The sequence below is a fragment of the Lissotriton helveticus genome, chromosome 1_1 (assembly GCF_964261635.1).
Source record: "Lissotriton helveticus chromosome 1_1, aLisHel1.1, whole genome shotgun sequence".
Taxonomy (NCBI): Eukaryota; Metazoa; Chordata; class Amphibia; order Caudata; family Salamandridae; genus Lissotriton; species Lissotriton helveticus.
In genome coordinates, this window is record NC_136057.1 from 913801045 (window position 1) to 913827695 (window position 26651).

The 26651-nt window shown below is 39.9% G+C and overlaps 1 protein-coding gene across 1 annotated transcript in view; it reads right to left on the minus strand.

Moving 5' to 3' along the window:
- Positions 1-23036: 23036 nt before the first annotated feature.
- Positions 23037-26651, minus strand: part of HMGA2 (high mobility group AT-hook 2) — a 294508-nt gene continuing 290893 nt past the window's right edge. Inside the window, exon 5 of the mRNA XM_078676284.1 lies at positions 23037-25996. Within this exon, the coding sequence (XP_078532410.1) occupies positions 25949-25996 (48 nt within the window). The 3' untranslated portion in view covers positions 23037-25948. The remainder of the gene's footprint in view (positions 25997-26651) is intronic.

The window sequence follows — 26651 nt, forward strand, 5'->3', positions numbered from 1 at the left end:
CCACAAATGCCAAAACCATTATTTGTTTTTCTTCCAATTTATTTATTTCTTGTCCATTTTTTCAGTTTTTCATCATTTGCAATCCAAATTGTAACATAGTTTCATTCCTTTTGCGCAAGTCACAGGAACGACTTTTTACGTTTTCACCATATTCTAAACGATGTAGGAGTGTTTATCCAAACTTTATCCTGCACCCCGAAGGTGATCGTAAATCCTTAAGCACCACTTTTGTTTACCCAATGCATTTCGGACCCTCCATTCGGTCCTTCGTCAGGGGTTAATATATCTACAATATACAAAAACATGGTTCAGACTCTTTTTCAACCTCCCCCTTTCAGTTTAAAAGCACACCCTCGCCCTTATGCCAAATATCACAATCAACGTCTTCCCGCAATAACAACATCCATTGTATTAACACCACTCTTTATCTTTTAGTGCTTTCCTAGATATTCCTCTGCGTTACCCTCCTCCATGACATATCTCATCTCCCCCATGATCCCCTTCTATGTACCCTAACCCCAAACTTTCGTCTCCATACCTCTCAACTCGCTCCTGCTTGCCTCGGTCCCATCACCTCACACGGAGATTGACAACAGCTTCCGGTTACTCAACCCTCCCTTCTGCCTCCTCTTTCTAATTCAAAAAACTATCTCCTCCCCTCTTTCACACCTGTGTTCCATTAACCCCCCACCCATACATCATGCACCTAAACTCTGCAATTACCTTCAAAACCCACAATGCACTAAAACTCTTTATTCAGTTCAAGGATTCCAGTTTTCCATTTATATTATTGCCCCGCCCACCCTTTGATGTCAAACCCGACGTGGATTGTTCTATCTATCGTTTTTACAAAACATACTAGGCATATCAGCTCTATTAACTTATGCACAATTCAACACTAGTTTGAAAAGTTCGTCATCTCCAATGTTCTGACTTCGTGATGAAATATAATGCTCCGTTGTTGTTTGGTAAAGTCTGTCCTGTGACGGATTGATTCTTATGCCATTTTTTCGTTTTTCTCCTGTTATTTGATCTCCTCCAGTGGGTGCTCCGTGACCGATAGGCCGTAAAAGTAAACTGTACTGTGAGAGTGGCACGGTGCACACCATTTTTAAACTTTTCTTTATACATATCATTTTTCACATTTTTTTATTGTTGATTGCGTGCTCCCCGGAAAAGCGTGGACAGCCCAAAACCACGCGGTTAATCAATATTAAACTGAATCGGAGCGACTTTCCGCCCCGCACCGGGTGCACAACTACATCCATAGCATTCCACAAATGCCAAAACCATTATTTGTTTTTCTTCCAATTTATTTATTTCTTGTCCATTTTTTCAGTTTTTCATCATTTGCAATCCAAATTGTAACATAGTTTCATTCCTTTTGCGCAAGTCACAGGGGCGGAAAGTCGCTCCGATTCAGTTTAATATTGATTAACCGCGTGGTTTTGGGTCGTCCACGCTTTTCCGGGGAGCACGCAATCAACAATAAAAAAATGTGAAAAATGATATGTATAAAGAAAAGTTTAAAAATGGTGTGCACCGTGCCACTCTCACAGTACAGTTTACTTTTACGGCCTATCGGTCACGGAGCACCCACTGGAGGAGATCAAATAACAGGAGAAAAACGAAAAAATGGCATAAGAATCAATCCGTCACAGGACAGACTTTACCAAACAACAACGGAGCATTATATTTCATCACGAAGTCAGAACATTGGAGATGACGAACTTTTCAAACTAGTGTTGAATTGTGCATAAGTTAATAGAGCTGATACGCCTAGTATGTTTTGTAAAAACGATAGATAGAACAATCCACGTCGGGTTTGACATCAAAGGGTGGGCGGGGCAATAATATAAATGGAAAACTGGAATCCTTGAACTGAATAAAGAGTTTTAGTGCATTGTGGGTTTTGAAGGTAATTGCAGAGTTTAGGTGCATGATGTATGGGTGGGGGGTTAATGGAACACAGGTGTGAAAGAAGGGAGGAGATAGTTTTTTGAATTAGAAAGAGGAGGCAGAAGGGAGGGTTGAGTAACCGGAAGCTGTTGTCAATCTCCGTGTGAGGTGATGGGACCGAGGCAAGCAGGAGCGAGTTGAGAGGTATGGAGTCGAAAGTTTGGGGTTAGGGTACATAGAAGGGGATCATGGGGGAGATGAGATATGTCATGGAGGAGGGTAACGCAGAGGAATATCTAGGAAAGCACTAAAAGATAAAGAGTGGTGTTAATACAATGGATGTTGTTATTGCGGGAAGACGTTGATTGTGATATTTGGCATAAGGGCGAGGGTGTGCTTTTAAACTGAAAGAGGGAGGTTGAAAAAGAGTCTGAACCATGTTTTTGTATATTGTAGATATATTAACCCCTGACGAAGGACCGAATGGAGGGTCCCAAATGCATTGGGTAAACAAAAGTGGTGCTTAAGGATTTACGATCACCTTCGGGGTGCAGGATAAAGTTTGGATAAACACTCCAACATCGTTTAGAATATGGTGAAAACGTAAAAAGTCGTTCCTGTGACTTGCGCAAAAGCAATGAAACTATGTTACAATTTGGATTGCAAATGATGAAAAACTGAAAAAATGGACAAGAAATAAATAAATTGGAAGAAAAACAAATAATGGTTTTGGCATTTGTGGAATGCTATGGATGTAGTTGTGCACCCGGTGCGGGGCGGAAAGTCGCTCCGATTCAGTTTAATATTGATTAACCGCGTGGTTTTGGGCCGTCCACGCTTTTCCGGGGAGCACGCAATCAACAATAAAAAAATGTGAAAAATGATATGTATAAAGAAAAGTTTAAAAATGGTGTGCACCGTGCCACTCTCACAGTACAATTCTTTAATTCAGCCAGGTTGCATCGCACATCAGCTGGATAGGAAAAGCCAATTCTTGCCATACAATTCTTTCTGACGCGTTTCGGTCGTCCATCCGCCCTTGCTCACAGCCAGCTGATGTGCGATGCAACCTGGCTGAATTGAAAAATTAACACGAAATGTGTGGGCCTCCAAATGTCGGGTGCTCTTGTTGTTTGGATTTATAGTGGCCTGCCTTGGTCGCGGAGAGCCCCCCCCCTGCGAAAGAGCAGGGCTGACGCCGCCACTAATGCGACGCAAAAGGAGTTTCGTGTTTTTCTGCAAGGAGTAAATTTTGCATGGCAGCAGTTGTGGTGGGGTATGGCAACCCACTGTGGACTTTGAAAATCTTTTAGGAACTGGGCAGCGGCACCTACTAGAGGGAAACTTGAGTAAGAACTACAAAGACCAGTGTGCAAAGTGCGCACAGGCCCAATGGGCGGAACAGCCTATTGACTATAATTGTTTTACTTGCTCCGCTGCCATTTTCATACAAGCCATATCTGTGAGCAAGGGCGGATGGACGCCCGAAACGCACCAGAAAGAATTGTATGGCTAGAATTGGCTTTTCCTATCCAGCTGATGTGCGATGCAACCTGGCTGAATTAAAGAATTAACACGAAACGTGTCGGCCTCCAAATGTCGGGTGCTCTTGTTGTTTGGATATTTTTTATATATATATATATATATATATATATATATATATATATATATATATATATATATATATATATATATATATATATATATATATATATATATATATATATATACACACATAACATTAATAAACCCTCCAGGCAGACCAATTATTTCCAGCTGTAATGCACTTTATGACAATGTCTCCACATATGTAGACTTCTCTTTGAATCCTATCGTCATGACACAGGAGACTTCCTGAGGATCCTATCAAACATGGGGTGGCAAGAAGAATTTTACCTTGCCGCCATCGACGTATCATTATACACATCGATAAGCCACTATGTAGGAATGAATGCGATCAGTTACTTCTTAAAACAACGCAATGTACATCAACTCAAACATTCACGAATGCTTGAAGAAATTCTATCATTATGTCTGAGGAATAATGTTTTCATCCTTGATAACCAAATCTATTCTCAGACTAGTGGATGTGCCATGGGTGTCTCATTCTCTCCAAGCTATGCCAACCTGACCATGGGTTGGTGGGAAAAACACATAGCTTGGAGAGAGGGGAATGAAGAATTCACTGCCAAAACTGAACTTTGGTTGCGCTTCATTGACGATTTGTTTCTCATTTGGAATGGAAGCAAAGAGGAATTCAAGAATAACATGATCTTAAATAACAATGATGAAAGATTACAATTCACCTATAACATCAGCAACAAGGAAATTCAGTTTTTAGATATCACTGTATATATAGAGCACAATCAGATGAAAACAAAAGTCTTCCGGAAACCAACCGCGACAAACTCCATACTACATGGACAAAGCTTTCATCCTCAACAGCTAAAGAAAAGCATCCCCTATGGGGAATTTATAAGGATGAAACGCAACTGTTTGGACGAAGACATAATGGAAAAGACATTCCAAGAAACTGAGAGAAGATTCCTACAGAGGATATAGTTTCCAGGATGTAAAGCATGGCCAGGATAAAGCATGGACCGTGTATAGAACAAGTACATTACAGTGGAAAGAAATAGGAAATGATGACAATAAAATCAGACTTGTTCTAACGTACAGCAAAGAGAACTACCAGATCGTCAAGATCTTGAAAAAATATTGGCATGTAATACAAAAAGACCCTGATTTGAAGGACAAAATCGGTGAGGAAACCAGATATATCGTACCGGAAAGCCCCATCACTGAAAGACAAATTAGTCAAAAGTCACATGACATCGAGCAAAAAAACAGATTGGCTAACAGACAAGAACAAAAGGTTTGTACACTGCAAAAAATGTAAAGCCTGTAAAATAGGAAAGAATACACAAACGGTAAAAGACTTATTGGGAAAACCTTTTAAGATCATGGAAAGCATAACATGGGATTCAACGTATGTGGTATAGGTCATCGAATGCCACTGCGGACTCCGATACATAGGGAGTACCATATGCCCCTCAAAAAAGCGCATTCTCGAACATCTGAGGGCAATTCATAATAATGATTTCAACTACGCAATTGCTAAACATCTGAGAACCCACACTGAAAAATCTTGGAAAGATATAAAATATTTTGGACTGGCAACAATTCCAAAAAATGAGAGAGGGGGTGATAGAACCCTAAAGTTACGGAGACTTGGATAAAAAATGATAATCCGATTCAAAACTAAGACTCCATATGGTCTGAATGCGGATGAGGAACTGCATGTACACCTGTGATAAATGCACAATACAACAGCTTGAATAGCACAATGGTGAATACTGTGGGGCACTGAGCCATTACTAGAGTTGAAAAGTCGCCATACTGGATACAAATCAGAAGGTTGACTGAAACTGCCTGTAGATTCTAATCAAAGGCATCAAATATAATAAAATAACAACAGTAACAACTGTTACAACCTCAGTATAAATCATATAACTAATATATGACCAAGAAACACTGTTGCCATCAATAAAGTTTGGGTATCAAAAAATAACAAAAACAACAAAAAAAGAGTGAAAGCAACCGACTCATGCGAAAACAACCATATCATGAAACGCACTAGCACTATGCGGAAAAATATAACAACACAAATGATACCAATTCTCACTACATGAATGAAAACTAAACATATGGAAATAGGTGGACAAAGTTAAAAAAAATTAAAAGCCAGTAAGAACTGATACAAACTACATATCCCATAATGCCTCCTAATGGGCAATATTGGGAGAACTATAAATAGAGACACAAAGAAAGGACTCACATACCGTGAGCAAGACCCGTGAGGCTTGAAACGCGTTGGTGGTGATTGGGTGACGGTAATTGCACTCTTGCAATAAATAGATTTATCGCTAATCCTTGGTGTGTGGTTTTCTTCTGTGTGAAGAAGAAATTGGTGGAGTATATATTATATATATATATATATATATTTGCTCCAAAGCTTGCACTCTTAAAGCAGGCACAGGCACTCACGGGGGTTGTTTGGCAGCACACCTTTATTAATGCAGACACGTTTCAGCCGTAGCTTTCTTCAGTGAATATATATATATATCCTCACACAACGTTGCTCTCTGGGTTGCAGTGGCCCCGAGGGAGGTGGCGGGTACACCGGCCGAGCACGCCGGTAATCCAATATTCCACAAGTTTCAAATAATACCACACACTCTCAGAGATCCAAAACACCACGCAAAATCAGCAGAGCCCAAGGGTGTTTATTAACACCTACAACATGTTTCGGCTTCCACGAAACCTTGATCACGTAAGTACTGTGTAGTGCATGCAAGTTTTAAATAAAGTTTTAAAGTGACATAAACATGAACAAACTATTTTCTCATTCTTTTCCCACAGAGGTTTGGAAGGTGATCTATAGGCTAAGCTGAGAGCATATTTTCTGTAAATTCACATTATCTTTCTCAGTCATGTGAGAATGAAGTCTGACATTCTCAGTAAAACATGTACATCCAACAAGGGCAGAGACTGTCAATTGATTCCTTTGTGTTCTACTGCATCTTTCCAGAGTGTTCTAAAGTACAACTAGAGTGCTAACAGTCCTACTTATGACAAACGTATTGCACACCTGAAGCCATCTTGATTGGAAGAAAGTGGTAACTCTTAAAACATTTAATTTAAAAAGGAACAAAATGAGTGGGTTCATTTTGCCATAGAAAGTATGATTTGTGCTGCAGAAAGATAAATTAGGGCACATTTTGAGTGACTTCTCAAATCCTTTTCTATTACATTAAAACATTCTGACATGCAGGCTGAAACATGCACTTTCAATACCAGCAGCAGACTTCCGTGGTGAGCAGTAGCTTTACTACAGTGATCGAATAAGCAACTAGAGTGCAAAAATTCTGAATTTATGGCAAATGTGTGACACATCTGAATGCCTTCTTGATGGAATTAAAGTAAAAAAACTGAAAGTATTTCCTACTGAGGAGACTGTAGTAAATGAGGAAATTAGGAAACTTCATAACAAATAAGTCTCCCAAGATGGCCACCAGAGACAAAAAAGCCCAAATGTAGCACCAATATCAGCAAGATATAGCCCAAGTATAGCCCAATAACAGAATGTCCCAGAGTGTTCTGAAGAACAACTAGAGCGCTAACAGTCTTACTTATGACAAAAGTATGGCACACCTGAAGCCATCTTGATTGGAATAAAGTGGTAACACTTAAAAAATTTAATTTGCAAAGGAACACAATGAGGGGGTTCATTTTGCCATAGAAATTATGATTACTGCTGAAGAAAGGAAAATTAGGGCACATTTTGAGTGACTTCTCAAATCCTTTTCTATTTCATTAAAAATTCTGACATGCAGGCTGAAACATGCACTTTTAATACTAGCAGCAGACTTCCGTGGTGAGCAGTAGCTTTACTACAGTGATCTAATGAGCAACTAGAGTGCTAACATTCAGAATTTATGGAAAATGTGTGACATATCTGAATACCTTCTTGATGGAATCAAAGTAAAAAACTGAAAGCATTTCCTACTGAGAAGATTGCAGTAAATGAGGAAATTAGGAACCTTCATAACAAATAAATCTCCCAAGATGGCCACCAGAGACAAAAGAGCCCAAATGTAGCACAAATATCACCCAGATGTAGCCCACATGTAGCCTAATGACAGACGTGTGCAAAACACTTTTTTATTTTTTGTGTTTTTGCAGTTTTATATAGTGCAGCCTTGTCAGGTATTGGAGTGCTTTACATTAGCATTGGTTACATCACACAAGAACAAATTCATTTTGGTTGCAGACAAGGGGAGATTAAGTGATTTGACCAGAATCACAGAATGTCGAGCTGAAGCAGAAACTCCAACCTGGTTCCCCAGTTGCAAAGTCTGCAGCTCTGGAAGTAACACCACATCCTCTCCCCTAAGTGCAACATTTAATCAAGTGGTCAACTGGATAAAAAAACATAAAGATAACAAATAATTTAAAAGTGCTTTGTCACTATTTGAAAACTCAGGAAATATGTCCTCATTTTAGTTTTTTAGAGCACTAACCATATTTTTTATGCAAATAAGACCCTTTCATATATGTCATTTCTAAAGGAAATGCTCTAGGCATTACAGTTCTGATTACATCAAGATGCCGTCAGGCGTGCCACACTTTTGTAATAAATATAGAATGTTAGCAATCTAGTTGTCCATTAGGATACTGTTGAGAGGCAGAGGCCAGTGGCACGGACTCTGAAAATTGAACGCAGGTAGAAGGGTGCAGAGGCAACAATTTGACCACACTGGGCAGGCAGGAAGGGCAGTGGCAGCACAACAGACTATGGAGGGCAGTGGAAGGGGGGCAGGGGCAATAAACCAACAATACAGGACTGGCTAGAGAGGCTGTGGCAATATAATAGACCATTGTGGGCAGAAGGAAGAGGCAGTGGTAGTACAACCATACATGCAAACAGACCTGATTCAGCCAGGAAACGTCCAATGTTTCTAAGCTCTGATGGGCTTTATTTGATCTGTCTCCTGTCTACAACCTCCTCTTTTTCATTGTAAGTCAAAGGCGAAAATCAATACCCCAGTTTTGTTTCAAAATCTCCCTCTTACCAAGTTCAAAATGTTAGAAAGTTTGGTACATTGAATCATGGAAGGCTGGAGGAATTAGGATAGGGACATGGACTTGAATAACAGAGGACAGGAGGGACATGGAGAGGTGCACCAAACTGACCCTACAGGACAGGCATCAGGGTTTGCAGCAGCACAATACACCACAAAGGACATGCAGGACGGGAGTGCAGCACAACAATCCATAGAATGCAATAGGGAGGGGGCAGAACCATGTGCATGGACAACAGAGGGGAAAGATGCAATGGTAGCTAGCTGACCATAATGGACAGATAGGAGAGAAAGCTGCAGCATAACAGACCATAAAGGGCAGGAGGAACGGATCAGGGGCATTACAATGGAACAGACAAGCCAGGAGGGGTCTGGACATGGAAACAGAGGGCTGGGTGCAAGGGGGCAGGGCAGGAGCAGCAAGATGACCATGGAGGTCAGGCAGGATGGGCACTAGAAGCAAGACACACCATGGAGAACAACAGTGAGACTATAATGGCATACACACAGACCATGGAGGGAAGGTGGGAGGGGATCAGGGGCAGCTAGCTGACCACAGGGAAGGTGGGAGGGGCCGTGGCAGCACAGAAGACCATGCATGGCAAGCGGGAGGGTTGGTGGCAGCACAAATGGCTATGATGGGCAAGAAGGAGGGTGCAAGGGCATGCACAAAGGACCATGGAGGATAGAAGGGAGGATCAGGACCTGGGCACAGACAGGAGAGATCAGGGGAAGGGGCCTCACAACAGACCATGCGGGCAGGCAGGAGGAGCAGTTGCAGCACAACAGACCAGGGAGGGCAGAAGGGTGTGGCAGTAAAATGGACCATGGAGGACAGGAGGAAGGGGATAGGGGTATAGGATGTGGATAGGCAGGGTGGAGGTGGAGGTGGCAGAGACAGGTTACAGGCATCTGACAATGCTAGCAGGTGGGAGGGGAGTGGTAGCTCAACAGGTCACTCAGAGTAGATAGGAGTCACAGGTCCATGGAACATGGAAGGCAAAAAGGATGGAGCAGGGGCACGCACACAGACAACGGAAGGCAGGGGGAAGGAGAATAGGGGCAGCAAGCTAAGCACAGAGGCTAAGCAGGAGGTCAATGATGGGGCATACAATTGGGCAATGGAGGTCAGGAGGAGTATACTGGTACATCATGCTAAATGGAGGGCAATGACAGCACATCAGACCATGCATGGCAGGAGGGAGGAGGCTAGTCCATGGATTCAGACAACAGAGGATAGGGAGGAGGTGGATGGGGCAGCAAGCTAACTGTTCAGAGAAGGCAGGAAGGCCAATGGCAGAACAACAGCCACACAGGGCTGTAATAAGGGAGCTGGGACATGGACAATGGATGGCTAGGAGGAGGGAAGGCAGGAGCAGCAAGCTTGGGTGGGGCAGCACAATGCCAGGCTCGGCTTCCAACCCCCCACCATTCATTGTGATATGCATCTTACTTAACGTTAAAAAAAACCTAGAAATTTGCTGAAAAAAACAAAGATTACAGGGGCAGTATAGTTAGACTCAGATTTCATTCATACACAACCAATGAAATTCAGCAGTTATAGTTACCTGACCTAACTATAACCTACACCCCCGCAATGTACTGCTAATGACCTCGGACATTACATAATTCATGACATAGTCAGTTACATCACTCATGACATCTTAAATGAGCTGTGAATGGAACTATAATCACTAGAACTTTATTTAGGGATAGTGTGTGTGTATTATCAACCCTTTTTTTTCTTTTCTTTCATGTAAGAACTATTATAATACGCAACGTGCCCAGATTAATATGGCCGACAGCCTTTCACTTTAAAGTAATGTGTAGTCCATTGTCTATGTTGATGTTTGCAATCCTAAGCATGTTTATTATGAATAAGTCACGTTGACGAACATACAGCTATGGCGGGGCAAGATATGCTGAAATGACATTGTGTGCATATTAACACTTTATTTCTTTTCTTTATTGTATCAATTCCTGAATTTTCACATCATGACCAGGCCAATATGACTGCCAGCCTTTTGGATTAAAATAATATGTAGTCCTTTGTTAATGTTGGCAACTGGAGGTAATTGTACATTTAAATAAGGATGCTACAATAACGTCTTGTATAGTTATCAAGGTTCGGATGAGCCGAAACGCGTGGATCACGTCCTTTACAGATTAAATACTTTCAAACTACAACCTGAGTGCTGATTCCTTCCTTGTAAGAGGGAGGGAGATTAAATACATGTATATAAAATTCACTGAAAAAAAACACAAGTTTCAGGGACATTATAGTTAGAAATTAGCATTTAAAAAACCTCAGAAATTCACTGAAAAAAACACAGGTTTCATGGACATCATAGTTAGTTGGACATTTCATTCATACAAAACAAGAGAAATTCTGCTGTTATAGTTAGCTGTGCTAACTATAACTCGCGCCCCCGCAATGCACTGCTGATGACGTTACATATTACATCACTCATGACATGGTCAGTGAAATCACTGATGACATCTCAAATGACATCACTCATGACATCATTCACGTGATCGTCTGATGCACCTCCTCACACCCTAAAATACAGACTACCATTCTCGAAACCATAGACACACCAATACTAGTACAGCTACAATATTCTTTGCACTATGCATGGAGACCTCTAACCAGCTATATAGCATTGATACTGTCTTTTAAATACTCAGTTAGTACCTATGCAGTGTAGGAATCCTTCTGTCTGTCACATGCACTTGTCCATTCACCCATCCAGCACTATGTGCATATCCTATCACTCGGCCAATACCTAAGCACTTATAAATTTAGCATGCACTCTCATTGCAGCACTGAAATTACTCCAGTTATTAGTCATACACTTAAGGAATGGCCTAGCCACTAACCTAAGTCCAGGTACAATGTTTTCTACACTATGCATGCAGATCTCTAAATACCCAGTTAATACCTATGCAGTGTTGGAATCCTTCTCTCTGTGTCATGTATTTCTCCAATCACCCATCCAGCACTATCTACGTCTCCTATCACTCCGCCAATATCTAAGCACTTATAAACTCAACATCTACTCTCTTTGCAGCACTGAAATTATTCTAGTTACTAGTCATGTACCTAAGGAATGGCCTAGCCAGAAAAACTAGTACAGCTACAATATTCTGTGCACTATGCATGCAGACCTCTAATCAGCTACATAGCATTGATAGTCTTTTAAATAATCAGTTAGTACCTATACAGTCTAGGAATCCTTCTGTCTGTCCCATGCAGTTCTCCATTCATCCATCCAGCACTAGCTACGTATCCTATCACTTCACCAATACCTAAGCACTTATAAATTGAGCATGCACTCTCTTTGCAGCACTGAAATTACTCCAGTTATTAGTCCTATACTTAAAGAATGGCCTAGCCACTGATACAAGTGCAGGTACAATATTTTGTACACTATGCATGTTAGACCTTTAACCAGCTGCATACTATTGATACGTTCTTCTAAATATCCAGTTAGCACCTATGCAGTGTAGGAATCCTCCTTCTGTCCCATGCATTTCTCCAATCACCCATCCAGCACTAGCTACGTATCCTATTACTCCACCAATACCTAAGCACTTATAATAACTGAAAAAAATGTTTAGCATTTTTTTTATATGTACTACTGTCAAGGTAAGATTAAGTAATCCAAACACTATCAAAGCACAACTACATTCAGCTGTGAACTACATACATAAACATCTAACCAGCTACTTAGTAAAGTACTACCCATGCAACCTAGGAATCCTCCTGTCTGTCCCATGCACTTCTCCAATCACCCATCCAGCACTGTCTATGTATCCTATAACTCAGCAATACCTAAGCACTTATAAATTCAACATGTACTCTCTTTGCAGCACTGAAATTATTCTAGTTACTAGTAATGTACCTAAGGAATGGCCTAGCCTGTAAAACTAGTACAGCTACAATACTCTGTACACTATGCATGCAGACTTCTAATCATCTACATAGCATTGATACAGTCTTTTAAATACTCAGGTAGTACCTATGCAGTCTAGGAATCCTTCTGTCTGTCCCATGCACTTCTCCATTCAACCATCCAGCACTATGTGCATATCCTATCACTCGGCCAATACCTAAGCACTTATAAATTTAGCATGCACTCTCATTGCAGCACTGAAATTACTCCAGTTATTAGTCATACACTTAAGGAATGGCCTAGCCACTAACCTAAGTCCAGGTACAATGTTTTCTACACTATGCATGCAGATCTCTAAATACCCAGTTAATACCTATGCAGTGTTGGAATCCTTCTCTCTGTGTCATGTATTTCTCCAATCACCCATCCAGCACTATCTACGTCTCCTATCACTCCGCCAATATCTAAGCACTTATAAACTCAACATCTACTCTCTTTGCAGCACTGAAATTATTCTAGTTACTAGTCATGTACCTAAGGAATGGCCTAGCCAGAAAAACTAGTACAGCTACAATATTCTGTGCACTATGCATGCAGACCTCTAATCAGCTACATAGCATTGATAGTCTTTTAAATAATCAGTTAGTACCTATACAGTCTAGGAATCCTTCTGTCTGTCCCATGCAGTTCTCCATTCATCCATCCAGCACTAGCTACGTATCCTATCACTTCACCAATACCTAAGCACTTATAAATTGAGCATGCACTCTCTTTGCAGCACTGAAATTACTCCAGTTATTAGTCATATACTTAAGGACTAGCCTAGCCACTAACACAAGTGCAGGTACAATATTTTGTACACTATGCATGCACACCTCTAACCAGCTACAAACTATTGATACGCTCTTCTAAATACCCAGTTAGTATCTATGCAGTGTAGGAATCCTCTTGTCTGCCCCATGCATTTCTCCAATCACCCATCCAGCAATATCTACTTATCCTATTTCCCCACCAATACCTAAGCACTTATAAATACACTATACACTGTTTGTAATACTGTAATTATTCTAGTTACTAGTCATGAAATTATGGAATGGCCTATCTACTAACACACATACAGCTATACTATTTTGTGCACTATCCAAGCAGACCTCTAACTAGCTACATACAATTGATACACTCTTCTAAATACCCAGTTAGTACTCATGCAGTGTAAGAATCAACCAGTCTGTCCCACGCACTTCTTTAATCACTTATCTACCACTATCTACTTATCCTATCACTTCATTAATATGTAAGCACTTACAAATTAAGTGTTCACTCTGTTTGCAGCACTGTCATCATTCCAGTTACCAGTGGTATTCTTATAAAATGGCCTAGGCACCAACACAAGTACACATAAAATATTCTGTGCATAATCCCTACAAATCTCCAAGCAGATACATACTATTGGTACACTCCATTAAATGCTGAAGTAGTACCCATGCAGGGTAGGATACCTCCTGTCAGTCTCATGCAATTCTTCAATCATCCATCCAGCACTATGTTCTTATTGTATCAGTCTGCCAATACCTAGGCACTTATGGGGCAGATTTACAAGCACCCTGCACCACCAGTACGTCACTTTTTATAACATAGTGATGGCGCCAGGCACTCCTTCAAATTTACAAGGAGAGGAATAGCCATCCTGCGTGGTTTTTCCTCTCCTTGTAAATACGACCCCTTCATACACAAAACTTTGCGTTGAAGGAGCTTTCCATAGGTGTTGCTGTGGGTGTTCCCACGCAACACCCATAGAACAAGACATCTCCAAATTTATGAGAAATCGTAAATCTGGAGATGTGTGTGAATGCTGCGCCGACCTAGAGTTGGTGTAGCAAGGCGCAACGAGGAGAATTGTTTTCATTTCTCCTCATTTTTTTCTCTTTCAATGCATGCTGCATTGCACAGCATACACTAAAAGAGGAAAATGCATTTACTGATTGTTTTTGTGCAGGAAGGTGTCCCTTCCTGCACAAAAATAATCTCCGCACGACACAGACATCCTTGCACCATGGTGCAAGGGTGCCTGTGTCACCGCATGGCTGCAGTTTGTGCATCAGTGCAGAGGGAAGCACAGAGTTGCAACATATTCATGTACATATGTCACATCCCTGTGCTTCGGAAGTGCGACAGTGCAATGCAGCTAAGGAGCTTGCAGTGTAACGCTGCGGTACTTCCTCATAAATCTTCACCTATAAATTCACCATACACTACTAATGCATTCTTTCAGTCAATCATGCTGTATACATATATTCAACCAAACTTTCACGCATTACCTTGCAATTATAGTACTTTCTTTAACCAGATAAGGTAGTTCTGGATAAGGACTTTTTTCTTTTGTATTTTTTTTTTAACAATTTTGTATTTTTTGGGTGTTTTTTCTAAAAATTAACACAAAAAAAAGAACAGAACTTTTGGAACTACTTAACATTCCAAAAACAAAAAAACCAAAAAAAATATCGATGGTTGTGTTGCGCAGCACAAACTGCATCCCCCGACTGCTCACCGAAGCATATGTTTCTTACACTTTATGCAGTGTTGCTCGAGAAAGGCGAATTCTGGCCTAATGTCCATTGCAGGTGTTCCTGAGGACGCTCCAGACGTACTTGCCAAAGCAGGTGAGGGGTTCAAAGCAGCTCACCTCATTTCCACCCGAGCAAGAGTGAGAGGATGTGTGGTACGGAGATGCTTGTACAAAGAAGCAGTGCCACAAGAGAATTTGTTTTCACTGCCTCTTGACAGGAATCCGAAACCGGTCCCACGATGCTTGTTTCCGGTCCATGGAAGACATGGCTTGGCAGTTCTGGCTGGACTGTTCCCATGAGGCACAGGGTCAGACTGATTTGCATATAGCCATGTCTGAAATGGGGTGGCTGAGTGGGCTAAAGAATGGTGATGGATTAAACCCAGATCAGTTGACTGGGGGTGAGTGTTTGATTTGCTCAAACGCTCCGTCCATTATCCCCTTTTGTATCGTCTTGACAGGACTCGGCCACAAATTTTGCACGTCACCTTTCTCACATTTACTTTCTTCTCTCCAGGTGGAAAAGTGAAGAATTTCCACATGACAGATTCTGGCCTCTGTGGACGTGGTGCCTCCTGCAAGAATTCTTCTTCAGAAGATGCTTCCTCCTGCTGCTGTCCAGATGCCATTTTGTTTGATATTTTTTGAAAAACACCAAAAAAAACAAGCAAAAAGGGTTCTTGTAGGAAAAGAGATGTCTCTCTAAAGATGCTCCAACAAGAATGATTAAAATGGGTCGGGTTCTTCAATAGTTACAGTGGGAAATGTTATGAACCAATGAAATCTTTTTTTTTAGGTCACATGGGATCCGTGCGCTCTGCGCTCATGAAGCACGCACCCGACACGACTTTGTGAAAATATATTTAAAAATAATATACGTTTATTATAAGTACAAATATATTATTTTTATGAATATCTTTGATATTCATAATGTTCTTTGACTCTTGCCCTAATATGTATATTAGAGACACATACATATCATTTTAGAAAATAACATTTTTTGGCGGGAGTCGCGCACCCAGCGTGCCCCGGCATGTATATGACGTCATGTCGTACCCGCCAAACCACACAAGCGTCGCGTACCGTAATGCGCATGTGTCGCGAATACGCGGGAGCAGGAGTCGCGGACTGGTCGCATACCAATCGCGCACATCACGTAATATTAAATGTATATGATGTAACTGAAAAACATGCAGCCATCGCACCCCATAAGCGGATCCTTCATGACTTTTCTAAAATGGAGGCTAGACTCCGTGCACCCACAGTGATGTGAACGCTTTGGGTGCCCGACACCGAAAAAATTGGAAAAAAATAATTAAAAATATATATATACATATATTAAAATGAAAAAATAAAACAAAAAAATTAAACAATATTTCAGTTTGAATAAAAAAAAAATGTGTTGCCATTTTCAGAAAAATATGTTATTTAATGAATAAAATATTCATAAATAAACAGTTCAAAAACTGTAGAAAATCAGTACAAAAAATAGCTATAACTACTATTACACTTAAAAATTAGCATTTAAAAAAACCTTTCAAATTCACTGAACAAACCATAGGTTTCAGACGTTATAGTTAGAAATTAGCATTTAAAAAAGCTTTGAAATTCACTGAAAAAACCATAGGTTTCAGAAACGTTATAGTTAGAAATTAGCATTTAAAATACCTTCGAAATTCACAGAAAAAATCATAGGTTTCCGGGGTGTTATAGTTAGCTGGACATTTCACTCGTACAAAACCATAGAAATTCCTCTGTTAAAGTTAGTACTGCTAACTATAACTCACGCACCCACAATGCACTGCTGATGATGTCACATATTACATGTTTTATATATATATATATATATATTCAGCTCACGGTTTCAAAAGAGACAGCTTGAGTCAAGGAAACCACGCACTCCAGGGTAGCTCTTAATATTTTAATCTCGCAACAGACGCGTTTCGGCGCTCCGCCTTTGTCAATGTTACAAACATTGATGGTCGGCGCCATGTTTTTAACAGCGTGCACGTGATCATGGGCAAAACAAACAAGGGACTAAAATTCAAAACTCCATATTGGATGTTGTTCATAGGTTTCATCGCAGTTTTAAACAACACATGACGCGAGGGTATATATCCCATCTTTAACCCATATCAATGCTTTGCAATATTTTCAAGCATAAATGGAAAGAAAATAATTCAATTTCATTGCACGCAGAAAATAAAATCTTTTCCATTTCCACATGCAATTAACCTAAGACGTGAACTACGATTTCGCCGTGTATCGGCTTTTTCAAGTCACAACATTCTTTCCCTAAACGAAAGTGTTGCTTACAACTCACGATGAGTAAGACTGATACTGCCGTGGATCGGCAATTCTCCCTTGAGTTTCAATTGCTATGCCCAAACACTAGATTCTAATGTAAATCATTATTCTGAACTCAAAATTCAAATTTCAACATTATGGAAGGAATACATGAGTAATTTGACACGAATTTTCAACATTATTGCACCTAATATACCCTTCTAACAGAAATCATGTCTCAGAATCTCATAATAGATGACATTTTCATGGGGATAAGTTGGTAAGGAATCATAAATTCATAAAACAGTTGTAATTACATTACCCTACATAGTCATCATAGCAATATCCTGTGTTAAATTCCGTACACGGATCCAGTTATTATCATACAATAGATTTTATACACTTGGAGTGTTTCTTAAATCAGATTTAGAAGCCTATGTGAGATGCCAGTTCCTCCCCAGCATTCAACCCATTCGGATGTTTAGTCATTAAGTCAATGATATATCGGGACTCAAGCCTTCTAAGTCCATGTAGCCTGTCTCCTCCTCTCGGATTCTCTGGTATAAAATCTATACCAAAATATTGTAGATAATGTCTGCTGCTAGAATGTTTTTCCTGAAAGTGTCTCGCAACAGGATAGGATTGATCGTTTTTGTCAATCGCTCTCATATGTTCAAGAATCCGTAACTTCAGGGGTTTGATGGTGCTTCCGATATACATCAGTCCACATGGACACTTGAGACAATACACCGCATAGGGAGTGCCACAGGTAAGGTACTTATTGATTGTTTTCACTATTCCTGTGTTTGGAATCTCATAGGTTTTCACTCTCTTGCTGTGTGCACAGGCTTTGCAGTGATGACATGGATGGAAACCCTTTAGATCTGCAAGTGTGTTAGGCTTCTTTTCAATTTTTTTCAGATGACTTTGAACCAACATGTCCCTGAGAGACCTTGACTTCTTGAAGGTTACTAACGGGTAATCTGGAATATCATCTTTAATGCTACTGTCGGTTTTCAATATGTGCCAATTCTTTCTTAGCATTCTTTTCAAATAGTTCGCTTCCGCCGAATAGGGAGTCACCAGCCGGAATTTTCCCTCTTCGTTGTCAGCCTTAGTTGTACTGCAGCACTTATCAGTTAGCAAATTTGATCTCTGTAATGCATTCACCTTATGCAATGCATTTTGTAGTGTGGCCATCGCATAGCCTCTTTTCTGGAATCTGCTGATACAAGCTGATGCCGCAAGTTGGAAATCTGAGTCCCTGGAACTATTCCGTTTGAGCCTTAGTAGCTCTCCGTAAGGGATACTTTGGATCAGCGCTGTTGGATGGTTACTTGTGGCATATAGTACCGAATTTCCCGCTGTACTTTTGCGGAAAAGAGATGTTTCTATCTTATTATTGACTATAAATACCTTCAAGTCCAAATATTCCACACTGATATTGCTTATTGTTCCACTGAAATGCAGATTCACATCATTCATATTGAGCACGTCAATGTAGGCCTTGGCAGTATGCAGGAACTCGAGCTGGATATATATATATATATATATATATATATATATATATATATATATATATATATATATATATATATATATATATATATATATATATATATATATATACATATTGCTTGCATTTTTGTATGACGTGTGATATTGACTTACCTGTTTGTTTATGCTACCACTTATTTGTACTTTTATCATTATTGATGTATCTGTTTGTCTATGCTCCCTCATATACCACCCCTACCCCAATGGTTATTCACTCACATGCTCGTACCCCTCCTCTGTAAAGCGATCTGATATCTGCAAAGATCTTGTTCGCGCTATATAAAACTTTCACAAAAAAAAAAATATATATATATATATATATATAAATATATATATATATATATTTGTCCAGCCCTAATCCCTTCAACTTTCCTTAAAAGGTAATATTATGTGAATTTGCAACTTGTATATTTGTAACTCTAACCACTAGTATCTGAAGTAGACTAATGTACTTACTACCATTTTTATGTGAATTAAAAGTTTATCTGTTTGTATCTTATTTAATTCATGTACTCGGACGTCCCTATATATTGTAAAAGGTCCTGTTGTAAAGCGCTCTGCCACCTTCGGGTAAAGTTTGCGCTATATAAAAATGCATAAATAAATAAATTGTAATAAAAAGAATGCTAAGCTTTTTCCTTAAGAAATATTTATTCTTAACTGTAGCACACTTTAGCTTACATTCTGTGTATCTCCTGAGGCGAAAAAATGCCTGGATGGTACTGAGCATTTCTTTGAAAATCCCATTGTCATCTGCCCACAGCCAAAAACATTTAGAAGGGACCAGGCATCAAGATGGGGTACCGGGCCCTGCTGCACCCCCCTGGCTACAGACCATGCCAAGGGGCTGCTCCCCGCAATGGAAAGTCTCTCCCTGGTGGCTAGTGGAGTGGATTCCAGCATTGGGGATCACTGGGGAATGGTACTTCCAGATCAATACTCTGAGGAAACTTAAACCCTTCCTCCCAGCCAAAGACTTCCAAACCGCAGTACAAGCACTAGTCATCCCTCGAATTGAATACGGCAGCATCGCCCTCTGCGGACTCCCACTAACTACAACAGCACCCCTGAGAGCTTCTCTAAACGCTGCAGCGAGACTGTCACTGGGTCAAAAAAGCACTCCCATATTACCCCTGACTTGAAATCCCTGAACTGGCTGCCTTTTGAAGCCAGAATACACCTGAAAATCGCCTGCATGACACACAAGGCGGTACACCTGGGAGAGGTGTGGCGCCGCGGCCAGGGCGACTGACGCTGGAATCTGGGGATCAGGGTTCGATCCCCGGCTCCGGCGGCAGGTTAGCCCAGCACCATGTGACTCTGGGCAATAGCTCGCTTAATCTTCCCGACGGCCCCCAGCGCCTAGAGACCCTTACGGGTGATTGTGCGCTTTACAAATGTGGACTTTACTTTACTTTCACCTAAACTCACCCGGATACCTCGCTCAGAAACTGACAATCTCTGGCGGAGTTAGAAACACTAGAGGCACAAACAATCTTCTGCTGAAACCTCGAAGATTCCGGAAGGAAAAAACATATAAGCGCTCCTTCTCAGGAATGGCGCCTAGGATCTGGAACTCACTCCCGCCCGAAATCAGGCTTATCTCTTCCACTACACTCTTTAAAAATGAAGTAAAAGCTATCCTCATGGCAAAATACACTTGAGCTTTTATCTCAGACACTGTTAATACTCTGCATCGATTTGTACTACATGTTTCACCCCTTTGATTATTTGTATTAGCTGTTTTATTACTCACATGACTGGCTTTGTAGCCACCCAGTTGTACTGTTTTGACCTATTGATTTATCTGTCTGACTATACTCCCTCATGTACTACTCTTTGTAAGATCTTGTCCGCGCTATATAAAACTTTCAAAATAAATAAATAAAAAATAAAGTACAATTGGAAAGGGGAGATGGCCCCCTGAGCACCAATGCAGTGAAAGTGAAATGAACCAATAAGCTTATTTCAATTTCATTGTAATGATGTCAGCATGTCATGAGTGGCAATCGTTATTTCAATGGAAAAACTAAAATAACCTCAGGTGATGGTGAAGCTCTTCTCCAGCTCTCGAGGCTAATTTCAGCAGAAGGAAATCCCTACAGTGTCTGCACCAGTGGGATTTCTTGTCACGTGTGCAAACACGGAACGGGGCTACGGACAAAACCATTCTGACCTCCGCACCGAAGGGAATTAATGCCTTGAGAACCTAAGCTGTGTCCACACTACCTTCCCTTCCATCAGTGAAATGATAATACATTATCAAAAAGTAGCACATGAACTTTGTAGAAAGCTTGAAAAAACGTGCATTAGCAAAAAACCTCAAAAGCCATGGTTTAAAGGTGCAGGAGACATTCTTAGAGATTCAATAAAGGCTGGTTTTTGGTGTCGGCACGATGTTCTCTTCCTCCTCTTGTTGATAGGTGCTCGAGGACTCTGGACTGGGTGCGGCCTGAGCTATAAGAATTCCTGGTGGGGAGAGGGATTGCTTCTTCTTCTTTGTCAGTGCCAAAGGGATCCTATTAACTGAAAAAAATCAGGAGTCTTGGAACAGAGAGTGAGGCAGGAGTCACAGGAGTCGTCATGGGCAGCGAAAGGAATGAGTTGCAGAAGTGATGTACTCGCCATGTGCATTTGGCGTGGCACTGGAGGGAGTTTTGAAAGGGAGTCCGTTCCATCATCCCCTTGCGATCCACATTCACTAGTATCAAAGCTTCGAGAAGGGGGGGTGGAAGCAGTCCACAAAGGGTAGCTGGAGACTGGCAGCCGCACCTCTAAGCGAGTCAATCAAAGAAAGCTTATAGAAACTAGTGAATGCTAAATGATTCTTCTGAATTCTGTGTTGAATTTTAACTGGGTGGACCCCAAAAAAAATCAAATGAAACATGCAGAAAGTCAGATGTCAAAAAAATAAATTTGAACTTGGAGTCACTGCCCATGTGCATTGTCCAGTTACTGAAAAACCTCTTTGAAGAAAAACAACCTGTAGAAGTCTAAGTCAAACTCTAGATGGCAAGAGTATGCAAAGTATGTGCATCTACATCCACACATGCTAAGAACAAGTAATTCCCCAAAAGTGAGAACTGAAATGACACAAGTAAACTAATCAACAGGTTGTTAAAGAGGCTATACTCCAAGGATGGTACAATTAAATGATGGAACAAGATTGGCACAGAAAGGTATCACATATGAAGTATTGAGATGAGTGACAATAGAGCCAACCAATGGGCAGGCTTTATGCCCACTATAGGTTCTTGGTAAGCTTACAATATATCTTTCACAACCGGGACTGCTTGCACTGTCTGAGAGGCAAGACCTAAAAATAGTCATGTTTCTAATATTTATACAGTGCTCACTACTAAAGTTTTACTGTTGTGTTCCGACACTCTACATGATAGGCATTAATATTCAAATCAATTGGACTCAATTTGATGGCCACGAACAAATGAAAGGCTGATGCTTCTATTAAATATGTTTTTTTGTATCTTTCCATGGATTTGTATTAGGGTTCAACACTCATAATATTAATGTTATGTAGTTGCACAAATCAATGCTTTGTTTAAAAAAAATTAAGATGAAGCCTGACGTTATTGCTCTTACTTTAGGGTGCTCAATAAACACATTACCAAAACAGATAAACATGTCCCCTATTCTGTGCTTTATCTAGAGTCATCCATCAAAGGGTAAAAAGTTAAATGACTATTGTATGTAAAAAAAAATCTGAACACTTTCTGCTATGAAACGTAAAGATAATGCAGTTTACTTAGGGTAAATGACAAACTGAAGAAAAGGTGGGCTCAACATTGAGGTATCTTCCCTTTGCAACTTAAAGAATAAGTCAAAAGCATTGTGACAATTCAATGAAGTAATATTTTCTTCTCACATTTTATTCAACACTGAGTGGCCAGCACATATAACCCTGCTTATTATGTGTTGTTGTAATCTGGGAAAATATTTAGTTGTTGAGAAGCATCACAGTTGTTTCCTGATTCATTATTTCTGACCGGGCCATTTCGATGCAAACTTCTATGACTATGTAGCAACTGGTAAACTTTCCAGCCCCTTTGTTCAGATCATATTGGATCTGAAATTAAGCAGGAACTGAATAAAAAAACATAAGTATGTAACATTTGAATAATTCCACTACTTCCCAGTCTCAAAGGAAAAGAACAAAACACAACAAAGATCACAGAGGCTAATATGTTTATTGTGTTGAACAGACTTTGAAAATCCATGAGAGAGACATTTTCAACAAGCAAGCAATTCAAAGTACAATCATAGACAGCAACTCTATATGAAGAAGCAAGAAAACAGGGTTAAAAAAGGAACACTCAAAAGGATAGGGAAAGGTAAACTGCAGTTAAGCATATTGAGTCTTTCTTCCTACAAGCATCTCTGAGTGGCAGAGATGGAAGAAAAGTGTAATGTCCAGTCTTTTAAAGCGTGACCATCGACAAACGAGAACAGTCTTATAAAATTTATCTCCCACAAAAATAAACTATATATATAAAAAATTTTATGATGTTCCGTCTGATTACGTGGCCACGAGCAGTTTTTCAGTCTGAAAAAATGAGGTATAGTAGGCCTAAGAGGTAGTAATGTGTGTGTTTTTGATTGTACTACAATATATAGAAAATACAAGGCAGAACTTCATCAGAGTTGCAAGTCCCACGGTGCTTGAGGTCCAACCAACACGCGGACTTTACTTCGGCTTCATCAAGTCAACCGTGATGTTACAACATACATAAAAGCTCAATAGCTTTTGCCGGACAAGAGTTTTAACAAGAGCTTGTGATATGTGTATCCAACTTTTAAAAACTGGGTTCAATTTTTATTTTTTCCAAATAAGTGCCCCAGTTAGTACCTCATTCTTTCTAAAGAGGTACAATGTGCATGTGTCTTAACAGAGTACCCTTGATGATGAAGCCGTTAAATTATTAATTTTCTGCCCTTACTTGTGGCTCTGTATTTAAGCCATCATATGGGCAACAAGCTTTCCTGAGAAACTACCCCCGGCCCTGTTATTAATACAATGTTAAAAAGTAGAAAGAAGAATAAAAACTCTACATAGGAAGTATTTAAAATAAATCTGGTCGAAACATTTTACAAAAATCACATTTGTGTAAAATACATGAACATACTTATCAAGTATTTACTTACAATCTACCATTTTAAAAACATATTCATGATTGCATTATGCAAAAGCCGAGCTTGTTGCTTCCAACCTACGAAGCTTCAAGTTTCTTAAAGGCTCCTTGTAAGAAAGTCATTTGTTGTAAAAAAAAAAAAATGGTGTTCATTTTAGACAGTTTGTGTACAAAAATACTTTGATCAGGTATTGGTTACAATCTTAACTATTTCAAACATCTAAAAAAGAAACGTAATGCCGAAAAATAACCAGTTTCATTCCATCTAACATCTGGAGGTAGGCCAAATGATTAGTCCATTTCTTTCAACGGTCATTTGAGGTACAACTTGGATAGTAACATTTAAAACATTACATTTTCCGCCTTGTGGAGCCAATGAATAAAATGATCCTTACAAACGCATGAACAATTCAGTAGAAAAATATATTCAAGTTAACAGTACATGACACAGAAATCTAGCAGAAAATGTGAATAAGTATGTTTTAAGATGAAAAAAAGAAAAAATATACATAGTCATGCTGAAACAAACTACAATATTGATTCCTAACCGTAATGTTATGCAGAAGGAAAACTAAGGGATAACGTAAAATGTTACTGGTCAACTGCGTGAATGATATGTTCCTGCACTGTGTACGTGTAGCAGCATGGTTTCGTAGGGCTGTCGTATCAGAGGTAGTCTTGAGTAGTGGAATATACAATATTGCATCAGTTGCTCAAAGTGCTGCTCTGAGTGAGGCAATGACAGAATGATGCAGCAGTGGAGGGAAGGCAACCCTTCCACCCGCAACAAAAAAACTATACTATGTCAAAATTACAGTTACCCTTTGAAATAGTACACAACCATGTTTGAGACTGAGGTACATGCTCTTGATTCTTCGCATCAAGAACTGCAAGTGTTTTGAAGATATGTTCCCTTTGGAAGCATTAGGTATGACCAATATCTGCTGCAGCCAGGCAAAACCACTTGGTTTTAGATTTTTTATCTGTTTCATATTTGTTTTGGCATTTGCAGCTTAGCACGAAAATTCAAATCCAAAAAACGTGGCTGGTGCATCTAATAAACAAGTATTAATACGTGCACCTGTGTGGAGCACTAGTACAATTCTATTGCCATCTGTGTTTTGGAGAGGTCGTCTTGGTCATTTGAAGTGGTGTCTGGCTGCCCTGAAAGCAGCATCCACCCAACATCTGACTCCTGAAGAAGCATCATTTTGTTCAGCATGTCATTTTGATATGTTAATGATTCGCAAATGTATCACAGCATTTTTACTGTCATTCTTCCCTTTTGCAAAAATGAATATAGCATTATCCTATCTTGTATTGTTTGGGTTGTTAGCAGAATTTACTGATCATTCAGCCCTAAATTCCTCCTGGAAAACCAACAGTAAGTGAAAAACAAACATCAAGTAAAAGTCTACAAGAAAGTTACACACTGGGGTACTATCTATCCCTTATCTTTGGTGCTCTAAACTGTGAGCTTTCTAAGTTAGGGAGTGGGTTGGAGCAGATTGAGGCATGCCCCTATGTTTGTATGTGGCAGGCCTTTGTTAATTAAATGCCCATTAAATAATTATTCATGATTTCTTGTAGTTCTGTATGCAGTGCAGTGAGCGACTAGTCCTGATATAAAACAATTCTGACCCATCTACCCTTACTTAGCAGCTCAATAAGCTACTAGTAGGTTAAGACAAAGAAAACAATAATTAAATGTTGCATCGGTAATCTGTACCCCACCATCTCCCCATGTTACAGCAGTGTTTCACTAAACCTGGGACTGTGAAGGGATTACAAAGGTGATTAATACAAGTCCTTTTTTAGATTATGTGATTCTCCCCCTCCCCCAGGCAAAAGTGGAAAGGCCATGGCAATAGAAAAATCAGTGGTCAAGGCAGTGTCTTCTCCCTTCAAAAGACCCAACTACTGGATGAGGTAGAAATTGAGTATTGTGTTGTCTTAATCTTCTTCGGGCGATTCTTCTGCCGCCGCTTCTTCAGTTTCTCCCTACAAACACATAAAACACTGGGGTGAGTATACTTAGCGGAACACCACAAAGGGTATTAAACCACCCTGCATAGACAGCATGGCATTATGTGAATGTAACAAAAACCTGTTATCTAAGATTGAAAGGACGAAACATTCATGCATAAAGGCTATCTAGGAGGAGTGTCAAAATAGTAAACAAATTGTCATAGAAAAAGTAAATGGTGTTCAATACCAGTGCAGGATTGGATAGCATTTAGAAGGAAAGCGGTAAAACAGAACTATGGAAAGAGTATCTGGCCCACAAATCTATAGTGTGGTACAATATTAAGTGCTAAGATTTCTTAAAATGGCAGTTCTTTCTAAATGCTTTCATTAAGAAATATTTACGAAAGAAGAATTTGTTATTTGGGTTTCCGCACATTCACATAGACCTTAACGGGATAGTTTAACCTCTAGTAGGTTAATCTTGGTGGTACAAACGTGGAAGAACTCAAAGTATATGTGGGCGTTCGGGTCGGAGTTTGGAGTTTGAACTGAAGAGTTGTGATCCCAAATAATGATTTCTTTACTTAAAAGCTCTTTGATTTAAGTAATGTTGGAACTGTTTATAGCTTTGCAGTACAGTGTCAGTTGGACCTCAAATATGGCTGCCTTTTCACTACCCAACTGATGG